This window comes from Vulpes lagopus, chromosome 5 (assembly GCF_018345385.1).
Source record: "Vulpes lagopus strain Blue_001 chromosome 5, ASM1834538v1, whole genome shotgun sequence".
Lineage (NCBI taxonomy): Eukaryota > Metazoa > Chordata > Mammalia > Carnivora > Canidae > Vulpes > Vulpes lagopus.
This window is the reverse complement of record NC_054828.1, coordinates 113,904,469-113,931,928: the sequence shown is the minus strand read 5'-3', so window position 1 is coordinate 113,931,928 and position 27,460 is coordinate 113,904,469. Positions and strand designations below refer to the sequence as shown.

At 36.5% G+C, this 27,460-nt stretch overlaps 1 protein-coding gene across 12 annotated transcripts in view; it reads right to left on the bottom strand.

Moving 5' to 3' along the window:
- Positions 1 to 27,460, bottom strand: part of DTNB (dystrobrevin beta) — a 234,984-nt gene that overhangs the window by 157,199 nt on the left and 50,325 nt on the right. For all 12 annotated transcript variants that reach the window (XM_041756399.1, XM_041756402.1, XM_041756393.1 and 9 more), the window contains exons 5-6: positions 19,438 to 19,523; positions 8,394 to 8,548 (exon numbers count right to left, since the gene is read on the bottom strand). In XM_041756399.1, the coding sequence (XP_041612333.1) occupies positions 8,394 to 8,548; positions 19,438 to 19,523 (241 nt within the window). The remainder of the gene's footprint in view (positions 1 to 8,393; positions 8,549 to 19,437; positions 19,524 to 27,460) is intronic.

The window sequence follows — 27,460 nt, the reverse complement described above, 5'->3', positions numbered from 1 at the left end:
ACTCACTTGGTAAACAATAAACCATATGACATATAGTTAACAAACTTGAAAACATTTTTAAAAAATCTTCCAGATTAAAAACATGTTTATGTAAACTTTTGTGCAGAGTTAAAAATATTTTGCCTGAACAGGGCAAACATACATTAACTGGTTATAGGACCAGTGCTATGGGTCAGCCTTATTATTATTATTAGACACTGATTTGTCCATATCGCAGATTTATTTTGAAATTAAAGTACTTTGTAATGACACAACAATATAATGTTGCTGTGCTATTTTTTTAGAGATGTTTTTATTTAATACAGCTAAAAGATGGGAAGACTTCAGAATTTCTAAAATACTCTATTTTCCTCATTGCAAAGATTGTTTCATTTGAGAGAATCATGGAATAAAAAGCCAATGAAAACAAGATTGCAGGTACATCCATGAGATTCAAACTTTCAGTTAGAATGGAAGCCAAAGATACTTTCTCATGCCATACAGTGCGATTTAAATCATTTAATCTAACAAATCACTAGTAAGCATCACTCATTTTCCAAACATCATTAGTCACAGGGATATAAAGTTGAAGATCAAGGTGCATCCCTTCAGGGTATAAGGGAGCTAGATATAACATGCCATGGGAATGAGAAGAGGAACAATTAATCCTACATTGAAAGATTCAGGGCATCAAAGAAAAAGGGCTATTTTAGCTGGGATATGAAATATGAGGGCCTCTGTTGAAGAGAGAGAAGTTCAGGGGTTATTGGCATGTCAGTGCAAACCAATATCATTTGAAATGACAACACATGCAGGACCAAACACAGGCATAATTCAGCTGAAGCAACAACAGGAAGTGCTATGACCAGGTTCACACATGTGCAAGAAAAGACAACCCATCATAACTACTGCCTGGCCAACTGCAATTGTAACATGCCATTAGCTATATGAAGTATCTCTATATCAGAGATGCGAAGGTGTGATTTGAATGTCTTCAAATCAATGAAACATGGTAATAACTCAACTAGATCACAGTAATAAAGGACCGCTGCTGGACACTGTAAAATCTGCTTAATTAGAATTCCTATGAAATACACATATACATGTGCCAGGCAATTCTTACCAAACTTTTCAATGTCCAGGAAGACTAGGTCAGAATGTCCAGAAAACATCTCACTTCAAAGATAAAGTGGGAAGAAAAGTCATTTTGGCATATAGCAAAAGATACACTGGTTGAAATAGAATCAGAGACATCTCCAGGCATGAGAAATCCTGTTGTTATTCTGAAAAATCCACTGGTGATAATGTAATCTCATAGCTACCCACTTCCTACCTCCCTGGGAATCAAGGAGAATCCTGCCACACTGAGTGAAAGAATGCCTCTACTTCCCCATCTCCCTCTTTCATCCTTCTCTCCCCTGCTCTACTTATTCAGTCCTCCATACAGATAGACATCAAATTTAAAATCCTCTGCAGGCTGAGGGCTGAGTGGCTCAGTCAGTTAAGTATCTGACTCTTGATTTTGGCTCAGGTCATGATCTCAGGGTCAGTGAGATACAGCCCCATGCCCATTAAGATTCACTCTCTCCCTCTGCCCCTCTACCTCTCTCAAAAAAAAAAAAAAAATTCACACATTTAAAAAACAAAAAATGAAATCCTCTGCAGGGTGGACTGAACACTTCAAACTAAAGTCAATACAAACCTAAAAAATAAATAATACAACAAATAGCAATCACCTTTTTAAGGAGAAACAGAACTCATACCCAAACACTGAAGTTTAGAAAAAAATGCAGAGAAATTTAACATATTGCTATGCACTGCTTGTTTTTAAAAACTTTTTTAAGTCTCTAAAGTCAGTTTGTTAGTGTATAACCACTGAAGAATCAGGGGCACCTGGGTGGCTTAGTCCATTAGGCATCCAACTCTTGGTTTCAGCTCAGGTCATGATCTCAGGGTCGTGACTCAAGGTCTAAATCAGGCTCCACTCTCCTCAGAGTCTGCTTGAGATTCTCTCCCTCTCACTCCCCTCCACGGCTTCTCCCTCCACCTCACATGCTCTGTCTCTCAAATAAGTAAATAAAAATTTTAACAATCAATCAATCAATCAATAACCACTAAAGAATCAATAAATTTGGTCTACTCCCCAAAATGTTAGACTTGAGGTGCTGTTAATACTGTGCTTTATTCAGACAATAATTATGATCACAAATTTACAGCTAGGATTAATTTTTCTATTAATTTAAAATATACCAAAATAGAATTATATAATATTCTTGTCATCCAGCTTCAACAATTCTCAACATACAACTAATTTTAATTTATGCCTTTACTCTTCCTTCAGTCTGGATTAATTTGAAGAAAATTCCAGACATACTATTTCTTGAATTAACTTTACTCCAGTGGTTTATTACGAACATTTCAGATGCTTCTGACGCTCATAAAAGCATCCTTGTAAATCTTTTTTTGGACATAAGCTTTTATTTCATGTGGGAAAAAAACTCAAGAGTCAAACTGCCAGATCATGGGTATCTGTAAGGGTTTATAGGAAACCAACAGAGCCTCTTTCAAAGTGGTTGGTATGAGAGTTCTGCTGCTCCAAATCTTCAACAACATTTGGTGTAGTCTGAATTTTAGCTATTCCAGTAGATGTGTTCTGCTGAATAAACTTATAAATGCTTTTAATTTTGTTGAGTTTTTTTTTTTAAGATTTTATTTATTTGGGAAAGAGAGAGAGCACAAGCGGTGGGGAGGAGCAGAGGGAGAGGGAGAAGCAGGCTCTCCACTGAGCAGGGAGCCCAATGTGGAACTCAGTCCTAGGACCCCGGATCATGACGTGAGCCGAAGGCAGATGCTTAACCAACTCATCCACCGAGGTGCCCCTTTGTTGTGTTTTTAAAACTACATAAGCCCAACATCTCTTATTTTGGGTTAGTTTGAAATTTTGTTTTTTAAAAAAGAATTAAAGCTGTATTAAAATAAACAAATATGTAACTTTCTTCATGTCATTAAAAAAAATTCAAGCATTTCTTCTGTAATTCAACACATACATTATTGGAAAAATTGCACATACTGCAAAACTGTGGACTTAAAAAATAACAAAGTATATGAGAAAAACAGGATTGGCACAAACCTAAGAACCTATGCAGCCTTATAAACAGAGGACAAACAAAACAATATCAACACCACTATCAGTACAATTAAATCTCCATAGGCACTGCCAACCAAAGTCACTACCAGATGATACCTTTTGGTCTTAAATCCAGAGACACTTTTTTACTTCTTCATAAGGGCATACTACTTTCAAGACAGATTAGTTTTTTGGCTCCCAGTGGGGAGCCTGATGCTGGACTCAATCCCAGGACCCCGGCATCATGACCTGAGCAGACACTCAACTGATAGAGCCACCCAGGTGCCCCAAAACAGATTAGTTTTATCAAAACTAAATACTGGATCCAAGGGATAGCTAACCCTATCAATCAATTTTTGTAGCACGGGTGTAGGGGGACAGGAGATGTCTTCACATCTCTTGAATCTGTAGCTACAGTTTTACCCCATTAACACCATAGAAAGTGAAGCAGTTCGTGAATCCTCCAAACTAGCCAGTTCTTTCACTAAAGAAAGAGACTTCTGCAAGATTTCCACTTCTTTCTTAAAAGAGACGTACATTCTGTGATCACTTCTTTGTTCAGTCCAGAATATTAATAAGCTGGGGAAAATTGCATGTGATTCAACAGTGCAATTTCCACTTTACGCTGACACTGTTCTCTCTCCATCTGAGGGTCTAAGAGTGAATTTGCATTAAAAAAACACACACATAGTAAAACAATCCGTATGGAAAAAGACCATTTCAAAAAGGAACCCAAAAATCATCGGATTTAACTCTTGCTGCATGAAACTTTTTCCAAAGTCTCTTTTTTGGGGGTCATTCTATCAGTAGTTTCTTTTTCTTGTGAGGGTCTTTTTTCTTCTGTCATCTTTACAGACCAAGGAAAATGTAAGTTTCCTCTAGATTGAGATAGCTTCTCTGACTTTTCCAAATTTGGCACATATCAAAACACAGACTGAGTTTTTATAGGAATCTGAAGTATATAAGAAGCAACAGTCAGTTCAAAGGCTTCACAATAAAGGCATAAAGTAATCTGGAGAATTCTAGATAGCATTCTTAGGATTAACAGTTGGAAGTTTCTGTATATTCTTCAATATTTTAAACTTCTGCTCCAATACCAGAGTGTCATATTAGTCACATTACAATTAGATCAAGGATTACTTTGGATTTAGCACCCCACATATGTTGTTCTTTATGGACACTTCTTTGTATAAATTCCCTTCCCTATTCTGACACTTAATAATAGCATTCCAAAACTTGATCAAGTTTTAGCCTGACCTCCAGCAAGCATCTTGTGTGAAAAGCAACATGTACATCACATACATGATTACCCCAGAGTATTTTGGGGGCAATCATTTGATGAAATGGTACTACTAAAGCAGCAAAAGTGAGATGAGTTCTAAATAAAAAATATTTGCAGTTTCTTTTTCATACTCATCCTCAATTACATTGCTTCTGGGCATTTTAATACCTGCAGGATATCCTGTACTAAGATACAGATACCTATGGACACCTAGATACCTAAGATAAGATACCTATGGACAGCTCAGATTATTTAAAAATGAATATATGGGACACCTGGGTGGCTCAGCGGTTAAGTGTCAAGGCATGATCCTGATCCAGAGATCAAGTCCCACATGGGGCTCCCTGTATGGAGCCTACTTTTCCCTCTGCCTGTGTCTCTGGCTCTCTCTGTGTGTCTCTCATGAATGAATAAATAAAATAATGAATGAATGAGTGAGTGAGTGAGTGAGTGAGTAAATAAATAAATAAATAAATAAATAAATAAATAAATAAATAGGGTTGGGGGGCAGGGAGGGCGGCACCTGGGTGGCTCAGTGATTGAGCATTTGCCTTCGGCTCAAGTTGTGATCCCAGGGTCCTGGGATTGAGTCCTACATCATGCTCCCCACAGGGGGCCTCCTCCCTCTGTCTCTGTCTCTGCCTCTCTTTGTGTCTCTCATGAATGAATAAATAAAATCTTTAAAAAATAAAAATAAAAATGAATATATGGGATGGGAGGATGCAAACTGTACTTTATTAGAATAAATTGAAGCACACAGCTATGTTTAATATGCTAAAAGCTGGTATTGTCATTTACACAGAGAAAAAATAAATTATGTATAGAGACAAATTTACAAAAACAATTAGCCCAAGTGCATACAGATTTGGGAAGAACATCTCAGAACTTGGTGAAAATAATTCACCAGTATTATAGGCACCACGTTCGGTGTTATTAAAGCCAATGAGTAATCTCTAAACAAATAATAAAATATGTTTGAAAGTCTGAATTCAGATAAATATGAATTCTTAACTCTAAATGTAAAAAGAAATATATGTGTATTTGTTTTTGGCTCTTGTGAATCAAAATATTACAGGTTGGAGGATCTAGTTTACAATGTACTTTCAGTTCTCAAACCTTTAGATTTGTTCTTTCAATATTTTAACTTATTTGTAAGTAATTTTAGAATTATTTCTATTACTATAGAATTACTGTAAGATTACCAAAAAAATTCCCATTAACCCAGATTCCTTAAATGTTAACACTGCAGAAGAGATACCCTTCTGCCCTTAAATACCTCAGATCATATTTCTTTTTTTTTTTATAGATTTATTTATTTATTTATGATAGACATAGAGAATGAGATAGGCAGAGACACAGGAGAAGGGAGAAGGGAGAAGCAGGCTCCATGCCGGGAGCCCGACGTGGGACTTGATCCCGGGACTCCAGGATCGCGCCCTGGGCCAAAGGCAGGCGCTAAACCGCTGAGCCACCCAGGGATCCCCTCTCAGATCATATTTCTTAAAACAAGGATATTTCTTACATAACTTAATACAAGTATAAAAATCAGTAAATTAACATTTATTGACAAAATACTATTATCTAGTCTACAAAATTTATCCAGAATTTTTCAAATGTCCCAATAATGTCCTTCATAACAAAAGAAAAACCTAGATTGTAAACTGCATTGAATGTTTCTCTCTTTAGACTCCTGTAATGTAGAACAGCTCAGTCCTTTTTTTTTTTTTTTTTTTGGTCTTTCATGACATTGACATTTATAAAGCGTACGTACAAGCTAGTTACTTTGTAGAAATCCTTTCATTTGGACTTGTCAGATGTTTCCTCAAGATGAGACTCAGGCCAAATAGATGTTAATTAAATTTATTGTGGAAAATTGTTTTGCAATATATACAAACACCAAGTCATTACGTTGTACACCTTATACTTTTGATTCCATTCAATAAAGAACAAAACCAATTGTATTTTTATTACTTTCATCTGAAACATTCCACATTTTAATCTGAGCCTTGCAGACTTCATTTGGAGTTTGAAGCTTTTTTGGTTGCTTTTTATTTGGAGATTTTCACTAATATGAGATTGGCAATTAAAAAGCAGGTGCAGTTTTCTTTTAATGTCATGCTGTTGTTTAGGTAATAAGAAATACTAAGTAATCGGCTTTAGACTTTTGTAATTTTTTCCCCTAAATTCAGATAAATATGAATTCTTAATTCTAAATGGCCAAATGGCTTTAGATTTTTGTAATTTTTCCCCCTTCCTGCTAGATTTTGTATTCTAGTAGTCAATGTATTTTCAGGGAAATGTAAAAATATTCCCGTTCTCTTTGAGCAGTATTAATTTCTTGAGATCTTATTGCTTGTCACTTGAATCCTGTAGCTGTCATACATCTGGTATAAGCAACATTTGATTTTTGAAGTGTGTAGATCATCTTTTCATATTTCAAGATGTAATTTTACATTTCTGCATTTTAAAAACAGTTTGGCCATAATCTAGATGCATGTTTTTTTTTTTAATAATAAATTTATTTTTTATTGGTGTTCAATTTGCCAACATACAGAATAACACCCAGTGCTCATCCCGGCAAATGCCCACCTCAGTGCCCTAGATGCACAGTTTTAATTTATATACCTGCACATGTGACCTTTGTGAACAGAAATTTGCATGTATAATCTGTGTTTACTTGTAACTTTCTGGTAATATACTGCTTATATCTGTGGATTCAAGTTTCTGAAGTGAATACCAATAATTAAAAAAATAAGTTGTATGTCAATTACATCTCAACAAAACTGTAAAAAATAAAATCAAACAGAAAAAATGGAGGGGAGGGCAGCCCAGGTGGCTCAGTGGTTTAGCGCCTTCAGCCCAGGGCATGATCCTGGAGACCTGGGATCGAGTGCCATGTCGGGCTCCCTGCATGCAGCCTGCTTCTCCCTCTACCTGTGCCTCTGCCTCTCTTTCTGTGTGTGTCTCTCATGAATAAATAAATAAAATCTTTAAAAAAAAATGGAGAGGGAAAAAGGAAAATGAGACTTGGGTTGTGCTTTTCTGGCCCATGTACCAAAGCAGTGGTACTGGGTGCTTCTCAGTGCATCCTCCTGTGTTGCCTCCTGATTGGCAGGGACATCAGTGTGTCCCCTTTACTGGTGATAGGGTCTTTGATCACTTGGTCAATGTGGATCTAAGAGGTTTCTCTACTATAACATAGTAACTTTCTAAGGTTACTATATTTCCTTTTATAATTAATAAATATCTTATGGAGAGATATTTTCAGACTATGTCAATATCCTATTTATTCTCTTACTCATTAGTTTAAACACAGACTTTTTCTTAATTTCCCACTTTCCCTAACTTTCTAAGTTTAGCATGAAGTGCCTTTTATGTCATGTCTCCCTGAATAAATGAAGCTACAGTCAGCATCCACTGTGCTCTGAGTCATTTGAGGCCCAGTTAAGATCTCAGGAATTCACACATTCAACCTCAAGGGCAGGATTGCAGAAGGACATACAAATAAAGAGGAAACCCAATCTATCTTTCCTTCATATGAAAACGGCAGTGTGCCCTTGAGGGATTCTGAGCTGGCAGCTGGGAATCTTTGGTGCTCAGGAAAAAATGGTCCAGTATTGTAGAATTTTATGCCAAAATTCCTATGTCTCACAGTTTAAAGATCTCATTCAGAAAAAAAAAAAAAAAAATGAAGATCTCATTCAGGAGAGTAATAAATATATCCAGCAGCAATAATATAAACATTTCATCTCAAACATTTTTCTTTAAAATGTTAGTAATTTAAAACATTTTATGTTATCACTTTTCAGAAAAGACTCCCCTCTCCCCCAAACCAAAATTCTCAGGTAAATTTTTTATCCGCCCTCTTCAGTCTCTCCCCCCCACATAAAGCTCTTTCTCCTCCCCTTTATGTCCCTAGACTACAAGCAACCTGGTGAAATCTGTAAAAGGTAGAGGGATAAATGAGCGCTCTCCTAGTCCTAGATTTTACAAAATTGTTCTTACCTGCTGGGGAAAACAGGTGCGGACTGAGTGTTCTGTGTAACCAAAAGACGGCCCTTCAAAGACAGCTGTTGGGAGCTTCAGAACTTCCTTCAGAAACTGGTCAAACTTGCTAAATATCATTAAGCCATTGGAATCTGACATCTGGGAGAAAACATCTATGAGAACAAAACCAAATAAAGTCAAACTAGAAAGAAATATCAACTTTTCATAAATAAATGACTGTCATTTGTACACCAGTCAAAAAGTATCAATTAAAAAGTATCATAAAGCTATTATAATTTTTCATTAATATATATTCTTATTAACATTGTATAGTTACTTTACTGTCCAAGCCCCTATCTCTCACCCACCATACCTCTAAAAGAGGTATGTTTAATATATACCTAAACATCAAACCAAATAACCACTCATATAAGTCTACTTCCTACTCTTTGAGTGTAATGAATGATACAGAACTCTTTTTTATTTATAGCTAACTTTGTTCTAAGAAGAATTTGTAGCAGCATAACTTTTCTCTCTTAGCATTTATATGTGTTTATATAAGACATATGCATGTTTGGGTGAATATATTAGCATACTGGTTAAGGGGGGTATGAAATTGTATCATATTTGTATATTCATATGCTAATAATGTAATATATACCTGTGAAGGAAGCATAAAGCATGTTTAAAATATTCCATTCAGGGATGCCTGGGTGGTTCAGTTGGTTAAGTTTCTGCCTTCACCTCAGGTCATGATCCCAGGGTCCTGGGATCAAGCCCCATGTCTAGCTCCCTGATCAGCAGGGAGCCTGCTTCTCCCTCTGTCCCTCCCCCAACTTGTTCTCTCTCTCAAATAAATAAATAGATAAAATCTTAAATAAAAAAAAAAATACCCCATTCAGTGAGTACCAAAATGGAATAAAAAGAATTCCTATAAACTCTTCTATCCCAAGATACTTTGATTCCGTAACATCTTATTTTTACCATAAAGTCTGACTCAAGCAGATGGGAAAAAACTTTCTAGTAATACTATTTCTTTATCTTCTTGGAAAGAGTCTCCTCTCTCCAGTTAGTTCTTCCTGTCTTCTCATCCATGGTTGGGGAGAAAAAGAAAAATCACTAGCAACTCAAAATCAGTGTGACAAAGAAATGTGACCTAAGCTTTTTTTCAAACTATTGAGCTTCCTTACAAATGAGTGAATTAAATATGCACAGAAAAATCATTTCCTGAGGCCTTGCTAAAAGTGGAATTTTGAAGTCTTATTCTATATATGCATAATGAATAAGTATATTAGAGATATATACGTAATCGATATATACTACAAACAAATATGCATTATTCCTTAGGTTTAATTTGAAGTATTTATCTTGAAGCACTAGGTATATAACAAATCCATTTTAAATACATTAACCCAAGAAAGATAAAGTGTTAGAATATCAACTCCACAGACTAACTTTTTAGGCAAGAGAAAGCAGGAAATTATCAAAGAAATGAAAATCTCAAGTACATCCTCTCTAGACAGCTGCTACTTTGTAGTTGAAGAATAAGTACTAAATACTCATGATGGGTGGGGAGATTCAATGAGAGGCAAAATAACTATGGTCCTAGTAAAAAATAAAATCAATTAACAAATACATACTAAGTTCCTACTACATGGTCCAAGTGCCAAGCATTCTGCTAGGTGTTGTGAAACACAACAAAGAATTATGATATACAGTCTTTGTCCACTTAGAAACTTTCAATGAACCTGAAAAAGTAAGATATATTTGAAGCAAAGAAGAATAAAGTGCTAAGTTGACACTAAGTAGAATAGAAAGAATAGAGAGACATAAAGATACTTGTTAAGCCTATTTGTCAAGCACCACGGGTTAGCACAAGTAACTATGACTGAGGCTGCCTGTAGCCACTCATAGTTAATTATCTCCTTGTTTCTTAGTAATAGAATATTCATTCTATTTTGTGCAACAGTGTACCAACAACTGAGAGATTAAAATTTACAGCCTCCTTTTAGCAAGTGGTGGTCATGTGACTAAGTGCCAGCCAATGAGACTATCATTAGCAGGGGTTTGAAGGACTTCCAGGAAGGCTAGTTAAAGAAAGCTAAGCTGGGGGATCCCTGGGTGGCGCAGCGGTTTGGCGCCGGCCTTTGGCCCAGGGCGTGATCCTGGAGACCCAGGATTGAATCCCACATCGGGCTCCCGGTGCTTGGAGCCTGCTTCTCCCTCTGCCTGTGTCTCTGCCTCTCTCTCTCTCTCTGTGACTATCATAAATAAAAATTTAAAAAAAAAAAAAAGAAAGCTAAGCTGGAAAGCAGGCCTCCTTTCCCTCCTCATGCTCTTCCTCCTTTTGCTATCTGAAATGTAGTTATGATAGCTAGAGCTCCAGCAGCCACCTTGAACTATGTGGTAATTATAATTTTGGGGTTTTTTGTGGTTTTCTTTTTTTAGGTAATTATAATTTTGATATAGAAATTAGGCTCTAGGAGATGAAAGAAAACAAAAGCAGAGAAAGCCTGGATCCCAGATGAACTACCGTATCAGCCCTGGACACTTCCTAACCCTGGACTTCTTTTATGTAAGAGAAAAATAAACTTCAATTTCAAGATACTATTATCCTGGGTTTTTGTTTGCAAGCAACAATCCCTAATACTAAGTACTAACATATATTACTAAATGTTACTTCATTTTACATTCACAAAAAGGTATATGTGTGTACACATAATTATTTAAATTTCAAAGATAAGGAAACTAGATTAGAAAGGTTAACTTGCTTAAGGCTAAAAAGTTGCTGTGTAGCTAAGATTTAAAGTTATACTTCTCTGGCTCCAAAGAAATCTCATTATACCACATAGCTTCTTCAAAATGTAGTTTAGAACAGATACAAAAACACATAGGAAGGAACTGTCAAAGAAAGTTCTAAAAGAAAATAATTTAGAAGCTAGGCCTTGAAAGGTAGAACTTGGAATGATGAGAATGGAAACATGCTGGAGGTGGGGGCTGGGGACACAATCAGGGAAGAGGAGGAAACTCTCCATGACCACTTGTAATTGTTAGCGGATAAGCAGGAGACAGTATACTGAGGAGTGATTGAGAAATAAAGACAGAATAAGTATCTGGTATGAAAGAAATCTCTAAAAGAGGAAAGCACTTTGAATTTGGTTTAAAAACTCTATATAGGGGGAAAATATTTAAGAAAACTAAGTTTAAAAAAAAAAGAAAACTAAGTGTTAATAAAATTTGACTGTTAGTGACCCCAGAATGGATAAAAGAGGAAGAACAGGATTGGAGAAGTCAGCTGGTAAACCTTGTGGATGATGTACAAATGAGGTGGTGAGTGTTTGAACTTCAGCAATGACAGTGGGCAGGGGGAGGGGGTCACCTCCAAGACATTTCAGTGAAGGAAACTACAACTGATGGCAGGCTGGATTATGGAATAAAGGAATTTAAGAAGTTAGGATTATTCTAAGCTCCTAATATGGTAAAATGCAGACAATCCTGACTGAAAAAAAAAAAAAAAACTAAAGATAAAAAGACTTAGCTTTGCACATAAGTATATTTGAACCAAGCAGCAAATGTCCAGGTAAAACACTCCTGCTGAGTACTGGGCTACAGCTCAAGACTGCAGATATAGAACTTTGAAGATGGTACCAATAATGTGAAAAACGGATGCCCTTAAGGAGGGGAGCGCATAGTGACTTCATTTTTAGATAGCTGGGTGCTATTCTTATAATGAGGAAAATAACCTGAATGAAAACAAAGAGTCAGTGTGTGATGTGGAGAGGTGCCTACCACTCAGTATCTATCTTCCCCTGATTGCTCCCCAGCTGAGCCCTGTGTTGAGAATGGCGATGTGCTCCACTTAAAAAAATAACTTCCCCCCCCAAAAAATAAATAAAAATAAATAACTTCCCAATTTCTTTTGCACAATGTAACCCTAAGAGGGTTTCTGAGAATGCTTCTGTTTTCCTGAGAGAGGCACTGCTTTCTTCTTTCTGCTTGGAAAGAGAATGCAAGGCCTATCCAACAATCACAAGGTCAGAAGGAGGAAAGCCACATGGCAGAGCAGAAGAGGATGGAACTTGAGTCTCTGATGACATCCTTAAGTCACTAGACCAACTGACTTACCAGCCTTTGGACTCATTTTAACATGAGAAAAATAAATCTCAATGTGTTTTAGCTACCGTTAGTGAAGTTTTTTGTTGCCACTCAATGTATTCGTAAGTGATAAACTGGCAAGTTATTACACTATACCCACTAACTAAATGGTGTAAATATTCAAGATGGGAAACTGATGCTACCAAGTACATAAATACACACATCCACAGTTTCACAATCCCAAAAACACCAATGTATATACTTGCACTGACAAATCTACACCTGACTCATTCAGTAATGAAAGGGAGTGACTGGATCATAAAATGACTAACATCTCCTCAAAAAAGTATTCTTTTCTTTTACACTTGGTTAACATGTCCTATAATATATTCAGAGTAGTATATTTTTTAAAGATTCATTAAAAAAGAAACTATAACTTAATAGGATCATAATACAATTATAAGAGAACAAGCAGAAACATGTTTCTTTGTTTGATTTAATAAGAGAAATACTGTTAGATCCCCAAACTGAAGCCATAGTGAAATAATTTATTATTTCCTGAGTTACTAGTTTACAACAGTATTTTTTTTAAAGATTAGGCTTCTTTTATCCATAAGAAAAACGGTATAAAATTATTAATTTTTAAAATCTTAAATGAAGTATAACAATGAATGTGTGATTTACTATCTACAAATAAAAAGATCTCACCAAAGAAATAAATAAAAGACAATAAAATTTAATAAAAATTAAACTAATCCTCTAATTAAAGCCCTCAACCCTTCAGGCATTAAGGGTCTAAATTATTCCCCAGAACACTGGTTAATTTCCTCAGTAATTCTCTTTCTACTTATATACCTCTGAAAGAAGGTATGCTAATTCCCCATTAGTGGTTTCCAGATAAAAATGTAGGCTTTCTCCCTTGTGAAAAACCCACAACTGAGTCCCTAAATGCTTATGTATACACACTTTAAAAAATATTCTGTCCTCTGTGCAATGGCAAAATAATGCTATTTTACCATCATCACATATGTTTCCATTTTTTTTCTTTTTCTGGTGATAATGAGTCTGGTTTTACTCATTGCATCTATCCATTCTTTTCTTCTCCCCACATAACCAGTCACACACTTTTGCAAGATAATACGGTTGTCTACAATAAAGTCTATAAACAGAATACCATTTTCTATGTTAGCTTTCCCAGGTAACTGACTCTCACCACCTATCATCTTTCTATCAACTAAGTAATCTAACCCACAAAAACATGTATATACATCTGCATGTTTAGAAATACCTATATGTAACCAAATCCAAGTGAATATTTTATTCCCAAACTCATGAATATTCCTACATCATTCATTAATCCAGAGGGAGGCTGGAGGATGGGAGTTAGCACACTTTGGGTCTCTTGAGAGCTGACTCAGCCAGGAACTGCTTCAGACAAGTTTCAAGGCCTCCCTTGGTTTTGTTTGTTTTTCTTTTTCTTCTTATGATAAAATACTGATTTAGGACTTATCTCTTACTTGCTTCCAGTTCTAGAACATTTTGGTCATATGAGAAATGCAAATGTGGACATCACTCATTCATATTAAACAGTCTTGTCTGTCTAATGACTAGAAGGGATGACTAGCATAAAGAAGCCAGGGTAACTCTGCAGTGACAGGCAGTTAAAAGACCATTGCAGAGGAGGCTAAACTTTGAACAGGTGAATCTGTTTAATTATAACTGCAAAAGACAGTTTCCTCTACAGTCTGCTAGCACAAAAGCAAAGAAGCAAGCAATTGAAATGTCGGTGAGAGCTGCCAGTTCTGGGCAAAAACAGCACCTCAGATCATCTTTTCTCCAGCTACTCAAAGTGTGGTCTGTTAGAAACATGCAAAAATGAAAGTAATATAAATCATTATTATTACAAAAACATTCTTATGCTATAACCCATATATCATTTTGGTATACTTTTTCTATGTGCATAACAAGTTGTTGTCTAAAACCATATCACATTGATGTATTTTGATCTGAAACACATCTTTGAGGACATTATATTCAATCACGTGGGTATTCCGAACTATAAGCTCTGGGTTTTGGACACTAAAGCTGTCTCAAGTTTTTGCATATTATAAAAATGTCATAACAAATATACATGAAGGGACACCTGGGTGGCTCAGTGGTTGAGCGTCTGCCTTTCACTCAGGGAGTGATCCCAGAGTCCAGGAAGTCCTGCATCGGGCTCTCTGCATGGAGCCTGCTTTTCCTCCCTCTTTCTGTGTCTCTGCCTCTCTCTCTCTATCTCTCATGAATAATTTTTTTTTTTAAACCCAAACATAGGGATCCCTGGGTGGCGCAGTGGTTTAGCGCCTGTCTTTGGCCCAGGGCGCGATCCTGGAGACCCGGGATCGAATCCCACATCGGGCTCCCGGTGCGTGGAGCCTGCTTCTCCCTCTGCCTGTGTCTCTGCCTCTCTCTCTCTCTCTCTCTGTGTGACTATCATAAATAAATAAAATTAAAAAAAAAAAGAGTATAATGCTTCTATAAAAAAAATAAAAAAAAATAAAACCCAAACATACATGAAATTTAGGGTGCACTCTGATTAATTCCTCAGGGTAAACTCAAGAAATAGACTGAGTCAACGGATACAGATATTCTTACAGCCTTCCTGATACATACTTTTAGACTGTCTTCAAAATGGTAGCACCAGGTTTTTAAAGAATTTAGAAATAAACTATATGAATCTGCTCCTATCTTTTAATGCAAGACAGATGAGTTCTGAAGGAGAGACTAAGTTTCTTGGAAAATGAATAGCAGAATTAAAGTAAATAAATCACATAAATTAAATGACAAATCATAAATAATGAGCTTTACAGTCTATAAATTTTGTTCTCTGAGTTATTTGTAGGGTTTTTGACATTACTGAGTTTTGATCATCCTTATAATTAAAGTCTGTATTCTAATTATAAATCGTTGGTATTCGGAATCAGACCCTAGGTTAACTGTGAATCTAGGATATAGTCCCTAAATGGCCACAACAGTGAACTCTTTCTACAAATGAGTGCTACCTAGGGACAGAAACTCTTATAAGAGAAATCTGAAAAACCTAATCAAGAAATGTTTCAAGCTAGAGATGAAAGGTCATCAGCAGTTGAATGTCTGCCTTTGGCTCAGGTCAGGATCCTGGGGTCCAGGGATCGAGTCCCGCATCATGCTCCCTGCAAGGAGCCTGATTCTCTCTCTGCCTATGTCTCTGCCTCTCTCTGTCTCTCATGAATAAATAAATAAAATCTTAAAAAAAAAATGTTTCAAGCTAAAAGTACAAATAAAGTACAAATATTGGTTAAGTAGCTCTAAATGCTAATTTGACCCTAAAACAAGCAAACAAAATATATCAAATCAAAAAGGGGTAGGGAAGAAAATTTCAGGAAAAAAAAATCTAAAATAAAAGGTAAAAGGCAGGGATCCCTGGGTGGCTCAGTGGTTTGGCACCTGCCTTTGGCCCAGGGTGTGATCCTGGGGTCCTGAAATCAAGTCCTGCATCAGGCTCCCAGCATGGAGTCTGCTTCTCCCTCCTGTGTCTCTGCCTCTCTCTCTCTCTCTCTCTCTCTCTCTCTCTCTCTCTCTCTATATATATATATATATATATATATATATATATATATATATAAACATGCAAAAATGAAAGTAATATAAATCATTATTATTACAAAAACATTCTGAATGAAGTATGTATATACTTCAATATATATACTCTCTCTATATATACATATATATGTGTGTGTGTGTGTGTATAATGAATAAATAAATTAATTTTTTTAAAAAAGGTAAAAGGCAGAAGGGGCACCTGGGTGGCTCAGTGGTTGAGCATCTGCCTTTGGCTCACATTGTCATCCTGGGGTCCTGGGATTGAGTTCCAGATCAGGCTCCACACAGGGAGCCTGCTTCTCCCTTTGCCCATGTCTCTGCCTCTCTGTGTGTGTCTCTCATGAGTAAATAAATAAAATCTTAAAAAAAAATAAAAATAAAAATTTTTTTAAAAAAAGGTAAAAATGCAGAAAGAGCCAAATAAAAGGAAGGAAAGTAGAAACACTAAGTTGTATTCCATAAATTGGAAAGCCTCATTTAAAGAGATGTTAACAGAGGTAACAGCAGAAAATGCAGTTAGCAGCAGGAGGATGGAGTAACAGTAGAGCAAGCAGAGAGAAGAAAGTGAACAGTCAAATGTCACTGGATGTTACCATACAGCGTTCTAGCTCACTTTTGTCTACACTACTATTCAGCCATCTCAACTAAGCAGGACACAGCTGGGCCCTGGAAAGCTAGGGAGAAAAGGATTCCTACAGCAGCCAAATTGCCAATCACACTACAAAACCTACAGTCATTACTTACATTCATACCTTAGATGAATGCTCAGAAGTTTCCTTATTTTTTCTCCACATTAAATGTAAATTAGAAGCAAAGAGATTTGTAGAGACAGATACTCAGATAATCCCATCACATTTATCAGTGATAAAGGGGACGTGCACACCATCACCACTGCTACCACCACCAACAAAAAGCTCAAGAACTGAGAAAGCAGTCATCATCTAAACACATCAGAAGGGACAAACAACCCAGACAGAGCCTCACAATGAGCCCCAAATGCATCAGAGGATGACATCCCTGAGCTATGAAAAATATGTAAATTATAACCAGTGAACTCTATAAAACAAGACGGACAGCCCACATGTAAACTGGTTTCCATTATGGATGATTAAAATTAAGAAGTGGAGATAGGCTTCAATATCTGAAAAATTTTACTTATGTTAAATATCTTATTTTCGAGCCACAATAATTAGTACCATAAAAATAATGAAACAAGAGCTATTGATGGTAAATAAAACTATAATTTTGAACATGAAGAAGATAAGGAAACCATATTTTAAATCTATCTGCATGATATAAACATGGTGATTAGTGACCTAGCATGGCTGGTATCTCATCAATCCATATCTGATGCAAAGTGAGCTGGCATTCTGAGCAAACTGACATGTTGGCCCGGGCACACATACTTTGTGCCACTGGTCACTGGTCACTTGTGTTCCTCCAACAAGTTCAAAAGCAACGTTAAACAAAACAAAACAAAGCAAAACAACTCTGCCATCACCTGGTTCCCTTCCACACTTCACATAATACTAAAATTCGCACTTTTTCACTAACAGAGAATTGCAGTCATTGTAATACTCAATCAACAATTGATATTTGGCAAAATTTTGGCACTTACTATGTGCCAGGTCCCTGCTCTATCTAAATGTAGCAGATTTCATCATAGAAATTGACAGACTCCAGAAGTTTCCTACAATGTGGTTTTGATCATCAATTTTCTGTTTTTCAGCCACTTTCTCCAGTACTAATAAAGATGGCAATGCATATATATTCTTTAACTTAGGTCACCATCATTAAAAACAGATAAAATTCCAACTTTTTGTGTTTGAATGAAATATAATTTCATCCATATTACATTATCTTCCTCAGAAAAACACCATGTAGAATTAAGAAAATACTAAGAAATTTCAGCCTAAACGAATAGTATTTTGAGATACCATGTGAAAAACACTCAGAAGAATATTTCTTAAAACTGTTTTACATTGCAGCTGATTTTGAAATGAAGATAAACCAGATAACAGTTGACCAAACATATTATCTAAGACCTTTCTTTAGAATAGTTATATCTCTATCTGGTGAGTCATCCAGGTTTCCAACTTTCAATGTCATGGTAACAGGTAAGAAAAAGCACAGAAAATAAATGCACCCCTCAAGTCACTTTGCCCAAAAGATTATGCTTAAACCTGACCAAGTCTCTCTATCTTTCAATTAAAACAAAAAAATGTAGGACACAGTAGGACACAGAAGAACATCATGGGGATGCAATCATCAAACTCTAGTCCATGAGAAATGCTAGAGGACAGATGACCCAGTTTCTTCAACAAAGTAGTTCATAGAGTATCTCAACACTTCATTAAAACCCACAACTTCAATCTCACCTCCCTGAAACCTGCCAGAGTTTCTTACTTGAAGCATGGCACTCTGATCAGTATACTGTATCCATCACATGTGCCGCCCATTATAGGATTAGTATATAGACTACAACAAAATAGCTGAGAACAGGGCTATGAAGCTAGACAGCCTGAGCTGAAATCCTAGCTTCGCCCCCTCAGTTAACTCATCTATAAAATGGAGAAAATACCACCTGCTGCTCAAAGAAATTTTAAGCATTTGGTGAGAAAATATATGTAAAGCACTTAGCACAATGCTTAAGATATGCCTTGGCATACCTTAGGCAGTTAGTATCTAATGAATGAATAAGTGAAAACCATAAACAAAAAAATTTAAATAACTTTTTACCTCCTCTGGTCATTTAATCTTAATGTCTTTAATCTTGACAACAGTAAAATGCCAAAATGGCCAACAAAAAAAATTTAGGAAAAATAACTGAACAAACAAAAAAAACAGGCTCTAAATTTCTAAATAACTGAGCTTAACTCTAAGCTACTAAGGAAAAGTTTAATCACAAAAATATCACCTGATGGAGAATAAACTTATTTTAAAAAGGACTAATTTTGACCAAAACTGGTAAAAAATAATCAAATTTATTTTCTAACTAAATACACTCAACGTAATCATCCACAAGCAAAATTTTTGATAATATGAAAAACATTTTTAAAAGGCTTTTTAAGGTCAACATTACCGTTCTGAATCTCTTCAGTTTTGTTACTTTATTAAAAAAAAAAAAAAAGAAATCTAAACAAATTAATTCAATCAGTTTTTTTCCATCTCAACAGTAGGTGGCATAACTTACATACTCTGAGCCAGTTGCTATGAAGTGATGTGTAGTAAAAATAAAAAAGTTCAATATAGCATCATCCAAAATTCTGAAAACATTAATTTAAAACTGTTCAAAAGTCCTGATTTGAAAATACAATCTCTTAAATAATATGAAAGTACTTACATCTCAATTTGTCCAGCATTTTTCCACCACACATGGTTGCTAACATAGCTTTAACTGAAAATACGGTCAACTTGCCTCGGCCCTCACTGCAAAATAAATTATATTAGAAACAATTGCTATATGGAATCACAAAACCAATCGAAGGTATCAGTAAATATCAATCAATTAGTAAACTGGTCCCTACCTTTATATGCTACAATATTACACCTTGGATTTTTTTTTTCCTTTGTAGAATTAAGGCCGCATGTATGTTAGGTAGATAGTATTAAAACTACCTGAATTATTTGGAAAGGACCTTTACATTCTGTAAAGAAATTTCTATTGGCTATGTACACAGAGGTCAAATGGATGAACCAGCAGTAAATTTCCTATCAATTTAGCCCATGAAAAAAAAAAGAAAAAAAAAAATTTAGCCCATGAAATTCACAGCTGAGTTGTTTTTAGTATTCAAAACTGAGGCACCACCTGGTTTGAATAATTCAGAAATGTGTCTTCCCATGGTGATAACGACAGTTTCTTGTTATGTACTAAACCTACAGGGTACACACTGCTATAAAGATTTTATATTACATTCTTTTTTTGTTTTCACTGTGACAAGCTTATGTTACTGTGTGTTTGTTCTAAGAAGTTTGATTGTATCTATCTCTGATCTTCCCATACCACCACTGTAAGAAAAGTGAAGAGGAAAGGGTAATAATATTTTTTTATAGCGACTGGAAAGATGAAATATAGAACATACATGAATTATCCAAAATAACCCTGCACACCACCTGCAGAGCCAAGGCAATGTCAGCAAGCCCCTCTGACACACACGCCCACTGCTCCATCCACTTACCATGCCCTGGTTTCACAGCAGATGAAAACTTCACTAGCCAGTTTTTGAAGTCATCACATGCAAACAAACAATGGGCTTTTGTGTTCATTTTATAAAGCTTGTACTTGTCCCTACCCAGGGACATCTGGGTAGCTCAGTGGTTGAGCATCTGCCTTCGGCTCAGGGTGTGATCCTGGAGTCCTGGGATGGAGTCCCTCATTGCCCTCCACCCCCCCCACCCTCCCCTGCAGAGAGCCTGCTTCTTCTTCTGCCTATGTTTCTGCCTCTCTCTGTGTCTCTCATGAATAAATAAAATATTTAAAAATAAATAGATAAATAATAAAGCTTGTACATATAAAGTTTCATAGTAAGAGTAAAATACCTTTACAATAATGAGAACTATTGTCATCTTGGTTTTGAAAAGCAAGTGTCATCCTATTTATCTTTACTGATGGTCCTAACAGTGTCTCCCATTTTCCAAAACCTGTAAACAGTAAGATCACACCTGGAAAAGGCAAATGGTCTATAAGCCCAAAGGTTCTCAGTGAAAAGATCTCCAGGAAATACTAATACTTGTTACAGTCTGATTTTCAATTACTACCCCTCATTAAGTTTATTCATAAGAAAAAAACAGGAATCCATGCAATTAGCTAAAATTAGGATGGGTTTTTTAATTTTTATCTTTTAAGGATTTTATTTTTAAGAAATCTCTACACCCAATATGGGGCTCAAACTCGCAACCCAGAGATCAAGAGTCGCATGCTCTACCGATTGACCCAGCCAGGTGCTCCAAGATGGGGTTTTTAAAATATATAGTTCTTCAGAAATATAGACACTGCTCCACATCTTAATAGCACCTGGCCATATAAGGAAGGAGTATGTCCATGTTAAATTACTTCACTGTATAAACAACATTAAATAGCTATAAAGATCATCAACTATTAAAAGGAATGGATTTCTAAGACTGATAGAGAACTTTTACAGTGACATGTCTTTTTGTCACCAACCATCTAAATGCCAACTATACTTTTAAGCATGCTCTCTCTCTCTCTTTTTAAGATTTTATTTATTTATTCATGAGAGACACACAGATAGAGGCAGAAACATAGAGGGAAAAGCAGATTACCTATGGGGAGCCTGAAGCGGGACTCCATCCCCAGACCCAGGATCACACCTTGAGCCAAAGGCAGATGCTCAACTACTGAGCTACCCGGGTGTCCCAAGCATGCCCTCTTTTATGACACAAATACATATCCCATTGCCGAAGCACGAAGAAGGGAAAAAAGAAAACCTCACCTATTTGTTTTCCCATTTTTCTTCAACACTAAGACATGGGCACAATGCCACAAGCTCTGCCAACAAGATGCACCCACTCTAGACCAAATAGAAAACTATTAGCTTTTAAAAACAGGGACTCCAAAGAGTCCACTGCAAGTATAGCCACACCAGGAGGAGTTATCTTCAGCTTCCTGAGGCAGCAGAGACAGAGATTCCTACAGCATGTCCACAGCCCAGCGGCAGTGGTAGAGGGAACACAAGCAGTAATATCTGTGCCCCACAGAGTTGGAGGAGGTGTCTTCATGAGACCAGTTTTGTGACACAATATTGAAATTCTTTTTCATGGCAGTGTGCTCATCAAGCCCACCTTCCCAATCTTCTCAGAGTCTGTGGGTCATGCATATTCTTTTAACAGATTAGCCAGAGGTGCTTTCTATCGCTTACAGCTAAGAACCCTGATGGATACAGCTTCCATCCTGAAGTGAAGTGGCACAGAAAGATGAAGCAACAAGAGAGAACATTCCTGCAGTCCAGAGTGTGAGGCGGCATGCCTGACGATCAGCAGAGCAAGAACAAAGAGGAAGTGCTCACGAAAAGCAGATGAAGCCTGGATGCACAGCTACTAACATTTTTTAAGGTGAACGTGCTCAAATGTTTTTTGCAGACACTGATTTCATGATGTGAGACTATCCAGGGGAAAGTAAAAATTAATCTTAGAAGAGGTTTCCATAAAAATCAGGATACTGATTTACCTCTGGGAGAAGGGGAAGGGGTGACACAGACACACCACACAAGGGGCTCCTGGGTGCTCACTCTACTCTGTCCCTCAGCTGTCAGAGTATCCACATGGGGCATCTGCTTCACTGTGATTCATGACACTGTACTTCATTTTAGGTATATTTCTGTCGGCATTTTCTAATTCTCAATAAAAATTGTTTAGAAAATGAATCCTGGGAAAGTGAGGGTTACCATGACTGGACAAGGCTAAGGGTTTAAGGTGAAAAATGAAGGGAAACACACAGGTTAAAAGATATTTAAGATATATAAACAGCATGCATAAAATTTTTCTGAGGTGCCTGGGTGGCTCAGTCAGTTAAGCATCTGCCTTCGGTTCAGGTCATGATCCCAGGGTCCTGGGACCGAGTCCCACATCAGGTTCCCTGCTCAGTGGGGAGTCTGCTTCTCCTCTCTCTGCCTCTCCCCACCGCTTGTGCTCTCTCTCTCAAATAAATCAATAAAATCTTAAAAAAAAAAAAAAGAAGTGAAGGGAAACCCACAAGTTAAAAGACATTTAAGACATATAAACTGCATGAATAAAAATTTTCATAATAAAATGCATAAATAGGGGGATCCGTGGGTGGCTCAGCGGTTTAGCGCCTGCCTTTGGCCCAGGGCGTGATCCTGGAGTCCTGGGATCGAGTCCCACGACGGGCTCCCGGCATGGAGCCTGCTTCTAGCTCCTCCTGTGTCTCTGCCGCTCTCTCTCTATGTCTATCGTAAATAAATAAATCTTTAAAAAAAAAACGCATAAAAAGAAAAAAATACTAAAAATACCAAGACCCAGGCCTATCCTTAAATGTCCATTGGTAGAAGACTGGCTCTTTATGCTTCATAAAAAGAATGAAAAATAATAAGTGAAAGATAAAGAATTATATCCAAGATAGATTACTAAATTAAAAAAGGGGGGGGGGCAAAGCATGGAACAAAATAATTGCTGTAATGCTATCTAGCATTCTGTAAAAGGATGTTGAAAAAAATAACATTGGTTGTGTCCAGAGTAGAAAGAAGGCAATCAAAGGAAAGCATGGCAGTCTGGGCACTTTTCACTTTATAAGTATTAAATATGCTTATGCTAGAAAAGACAGTTCTCGAGTCAATAATATTAAGACACTAGAAAAAGAACAGCAAACCAAACCCAAAACAAGCAAAAGGAAAAAAATAATATGCTTAAGAACAGAAATCAATGAAATTAAAAACAGAAGAAATTGAGAAAAATTAATAAAACCAAACCTGGTTCTTTGAATAAATCAATAATATTGATAAATCTCTAGCCAAGCTAAGAAAAAGAGAGAGAAGACAGAAATTACCAATATCAAGAATGAAAGAAAAGTTATCAACCATGCGTTCTACAAATATGACAGAAATAGGAAATATTATAAAGTCCATAAATTCAACAACTTAAATGAACTGGACAGACACAAATCACTCCTTGAAAAACACCAATCATTAGAGCTCATGCAACAAGAAACAGGTAACTTCAAGAGGCCCATAGTTTAGTTTCTGTGTTCAAACACAGAAACTAAATCTATATTTTTAAGCCTCCAAAAAAGAAAATTCATGCAGAGAGCTATCTTGGTGAATTCTAAACATTTATTTTTTTTAAGATTTATTTATTTATTTATTCATGAGAAACACAGAGAGAGAGAGAGGCAGAGACACAGGCAGAGGGAGAAGCAGGCTCCATGCAAGGAGCCCAATGTGGGACTCGATCCCCGGTCTCCAGGATCACATCCTGGGCTGCAGGCGGCACTAAACCGCTGCGCCACCGGGGCTGACCCGGGTTCTAAACATTTAAAGAAGAAATAATTGCATTTCTATATTAACTCTTTGAGTGAATAAAAAAAGGAGAAACACTTCCCAATTCTTTTTTGAGACCTGCATAATTTTGATACCAAAAACAATAATCCGTTACGACAAAAGATAACTCAGTATCCCTCATGAACGTGGACACCAAAATTCAGATACCTAAACACCACACTGTGCTTGGTATTTTTTAAAAAATTCTCATGTTATTTTAATATGCATCCAGAGCTGAGAACTACCAACACAGAACTTTGAAAGCAATACTAAGACTTTAGCTTTTACTTTGCAAGTAATGATAAATCAAAGGACATAATAAAAGATTAAAGAGAATTAATCAGATTGTGATTGTATAACTCTCTGGCTCCAAATCTCATGTTCTTCCTTCAAAGAGAAAAAATGATAACTCTTCCTGCTGCAAAGAAGAAACTGATGCCATTTATGCAAACAGGAGAGTGTGGCAAAGCCCAACCTACTGGCAAGAGAGCCAGGTCAAACTCAATTCTGTTACTGAAGACTTAACCCACAGTACCCACTGATAAATGCCACATGGCAGGGCTTAGTGGGTACTATGATAATTTACTGGTGAAAATTACTATAATAGCATTGAAACAACACTTTTTTCCTAATCTTCGAAATGCTTTAGAAACACTCTCCATCCCTTATTTAAACATTCTTTAAATCAGCTCGAATGCAAATATTAGTTCCAGATTCAGAACATCTTATATTCAAATACGAGACAACACTATCCTTCTCAATTGACTTAGATTAGCACTTGTAACCTTTTACACTCATTAGGATTTTTAATAACCTCAATGGCTGGTCTCAGATCAAGCAGTTTGCAGACTATTAACAGAAGAGTGCATCACCCCTTAACTAATTACTATCAGTAATGTGTGGTCCCTCAACTTGTCATCTCTTAGATCTACTTTCTAACCATTTTCCCATTCACAAGAGCTACAGAGCAATCTCCACACATGATCTCCCACCTACTGCACCATGGATCTTCTCTCTGTCTGATGCTCTTTTGGGGTGTGCAAATGTATGTGTGCTTGCAATGCATATTTTATTGACAGTGAGGGGATATGCACGTATATGTTAATGTGTAACTCAATAGGATAAAGAGAATATATAGGCAAGGTTGAGGGTGTTTTAAGTAAGGGGAAAGGAGAAGTATCTGAGATTAAGAATCATTAGGACCGATAGACAGAGAGATTTGGGAATGATGTTTACTGAGCCCTTATGTTCAAGAATCTGTTTATAAGAATATAACTATGCATCCTCAAAATGAGGCTATAGGTTCAGGTATGAATTATGAACTACGCTTCCCTACTTAAAAATGCTTACCATCATTTACAACTTTAGGTTCAGAGTTTCAACCCTAGAAAAGTTTACTCACCTTTCAAAAGGAAAGACTGATATAAATAAATTAACAAATGGTATATTTAAAGTTATTTTAAATACTTATTAAAGATACTTATATAAAATCTAATTCAGCATAAATAACCACCCAATAAATTAGTGAAGGGGTATTCTCAGAATTCTTCCTGAAATCATGTTAATTATATTTTTCTCTTCAAATAGAATCTCAGCTCCTTCCTCTCAACTGTTTGCTTTGTAAACCAAACATCAGCATTTTTCCTCTGCTCTAAATGCTTTTCTTGGCACTGAGGCTCCTCAGTCTACTTTAAGCCTAACCAAAATTTCCTATAGCTACCCCCAAACAAAGTAAAGGGAAAGTGTCACTTTTACTGTGTTTTCTAGTGTTGCATTAGCGTTCCTGCAGTCTTCCTCTACAATCAGAGGCAGCAGAGAAGAACTGCAGGCACTTAGTGCCCTAATACCCTATGATTATGGCCTTTATCTAATTGATTCTTTCTTTTTGGAAAAACTCATTCTCGATCCTTCCCACCAGACATCTGAATTTAATCTGTATACACTAGTCAAGTTACATTTAAAACTGAAGAGTTAGCTGTCCCTGGCTATGGCTTACATAGCCTCACCAACATCCATGCTTTCAGTCCTTTCAATAGAAAATCCAAGTTCATCCCAGAATCAGTACCCTTCAAACAGGATTCAGAGAAGATATTTAACCGGGTTTTATCATACAAAAAAAATATGACTCAACTTAAAATCTGGCCTATGATACCCGCAAAGTTGATTAGCAGGTCAATATTTAAGAAGTTAAACACAACAGTGTATATTAACCCCTACATAAAGATACTAAAATGAAAGTACAAACAGGTAGTATTTGTTGAAGATGATGAGAGAGAGGAAACGTGTTATTTTAACCCCACCCAAACGGTCTCTCCAGGGAGCACCCTCCCTCAAAAAGAAACATCATGCTTCTCTTTCTCAGACTTCCCTGCATGATTCACTTCTATAGACCTATCATTTTACAGTCTGACAATAAACCATGCACACGACTTCTAAAAAAGAGTTCTTATTATCCAATACTGAGAAAACACCATGATTAGCTCTGTGCCAAGCTAAGCAGACAGTGAGTCACCCTGAATAAACATTGCTATGTTTTAACATGCAGGTACCTTTAGCAACCTCTGCAATCCTCACCTGTGCCCCCGGATAGTTTGCTCATTTCAGTTTAGCAAAGTCTCAAATTCTATTTTTTTTAAAGATTTTATTCATTTATTCATGATAGTCACAAAGAGAGAGATACAGAGAGGCAGAGACACAGACAGAGGGAGAAGCAGGCTCCATGCAGAGAGCCCGACGTGGGATTCGATCCCGGGTCTCCAGGATCGCGCCCCGGGCCAAAGGCAGGCGCCAAACCGCTGCGCCACCCAGGGATCCCTCAAATTCTATTTTTTAAAAAATATTTAAACTAACCTAATCTGGATGGTGTTTATAGCTGTGAACTATCTAATAAGAACTTGCTATTAAAATTAATATTTTTGAAAACAAGACTACAGGAAATATTTTTTACTTAAGAAAACAAGCTGTTTCTACATCTTTAGCAAGCAATTGTGGATGCTGCCAACCATAAAATAGTACTTCTCATATAAAAATAGACTTCTACTTTAGAAGCACTATTACTAGTCCAATTATCACATGTATCTAAAAGTAATAACATTTCTCTTTGATTTTCAGAAACTCATATTTTCCAAATTAATCTTAATTTACAGAACTTCACAGTGAATGGATTATGCAATAATCAACTGCAAATCAAGAATCCACTTGGCAAATGTCAAATAGTTTAATCAAGCAAAATCAGAATATTATTCAATTTTATCACAATCAGAATGCCTGCTAATTTTCATTTCAACCTTACAAATATTTATTAAGAATTTAGCATTGTGTTTACTGAGGAATCAAAGAAATATAAGGTAGAGT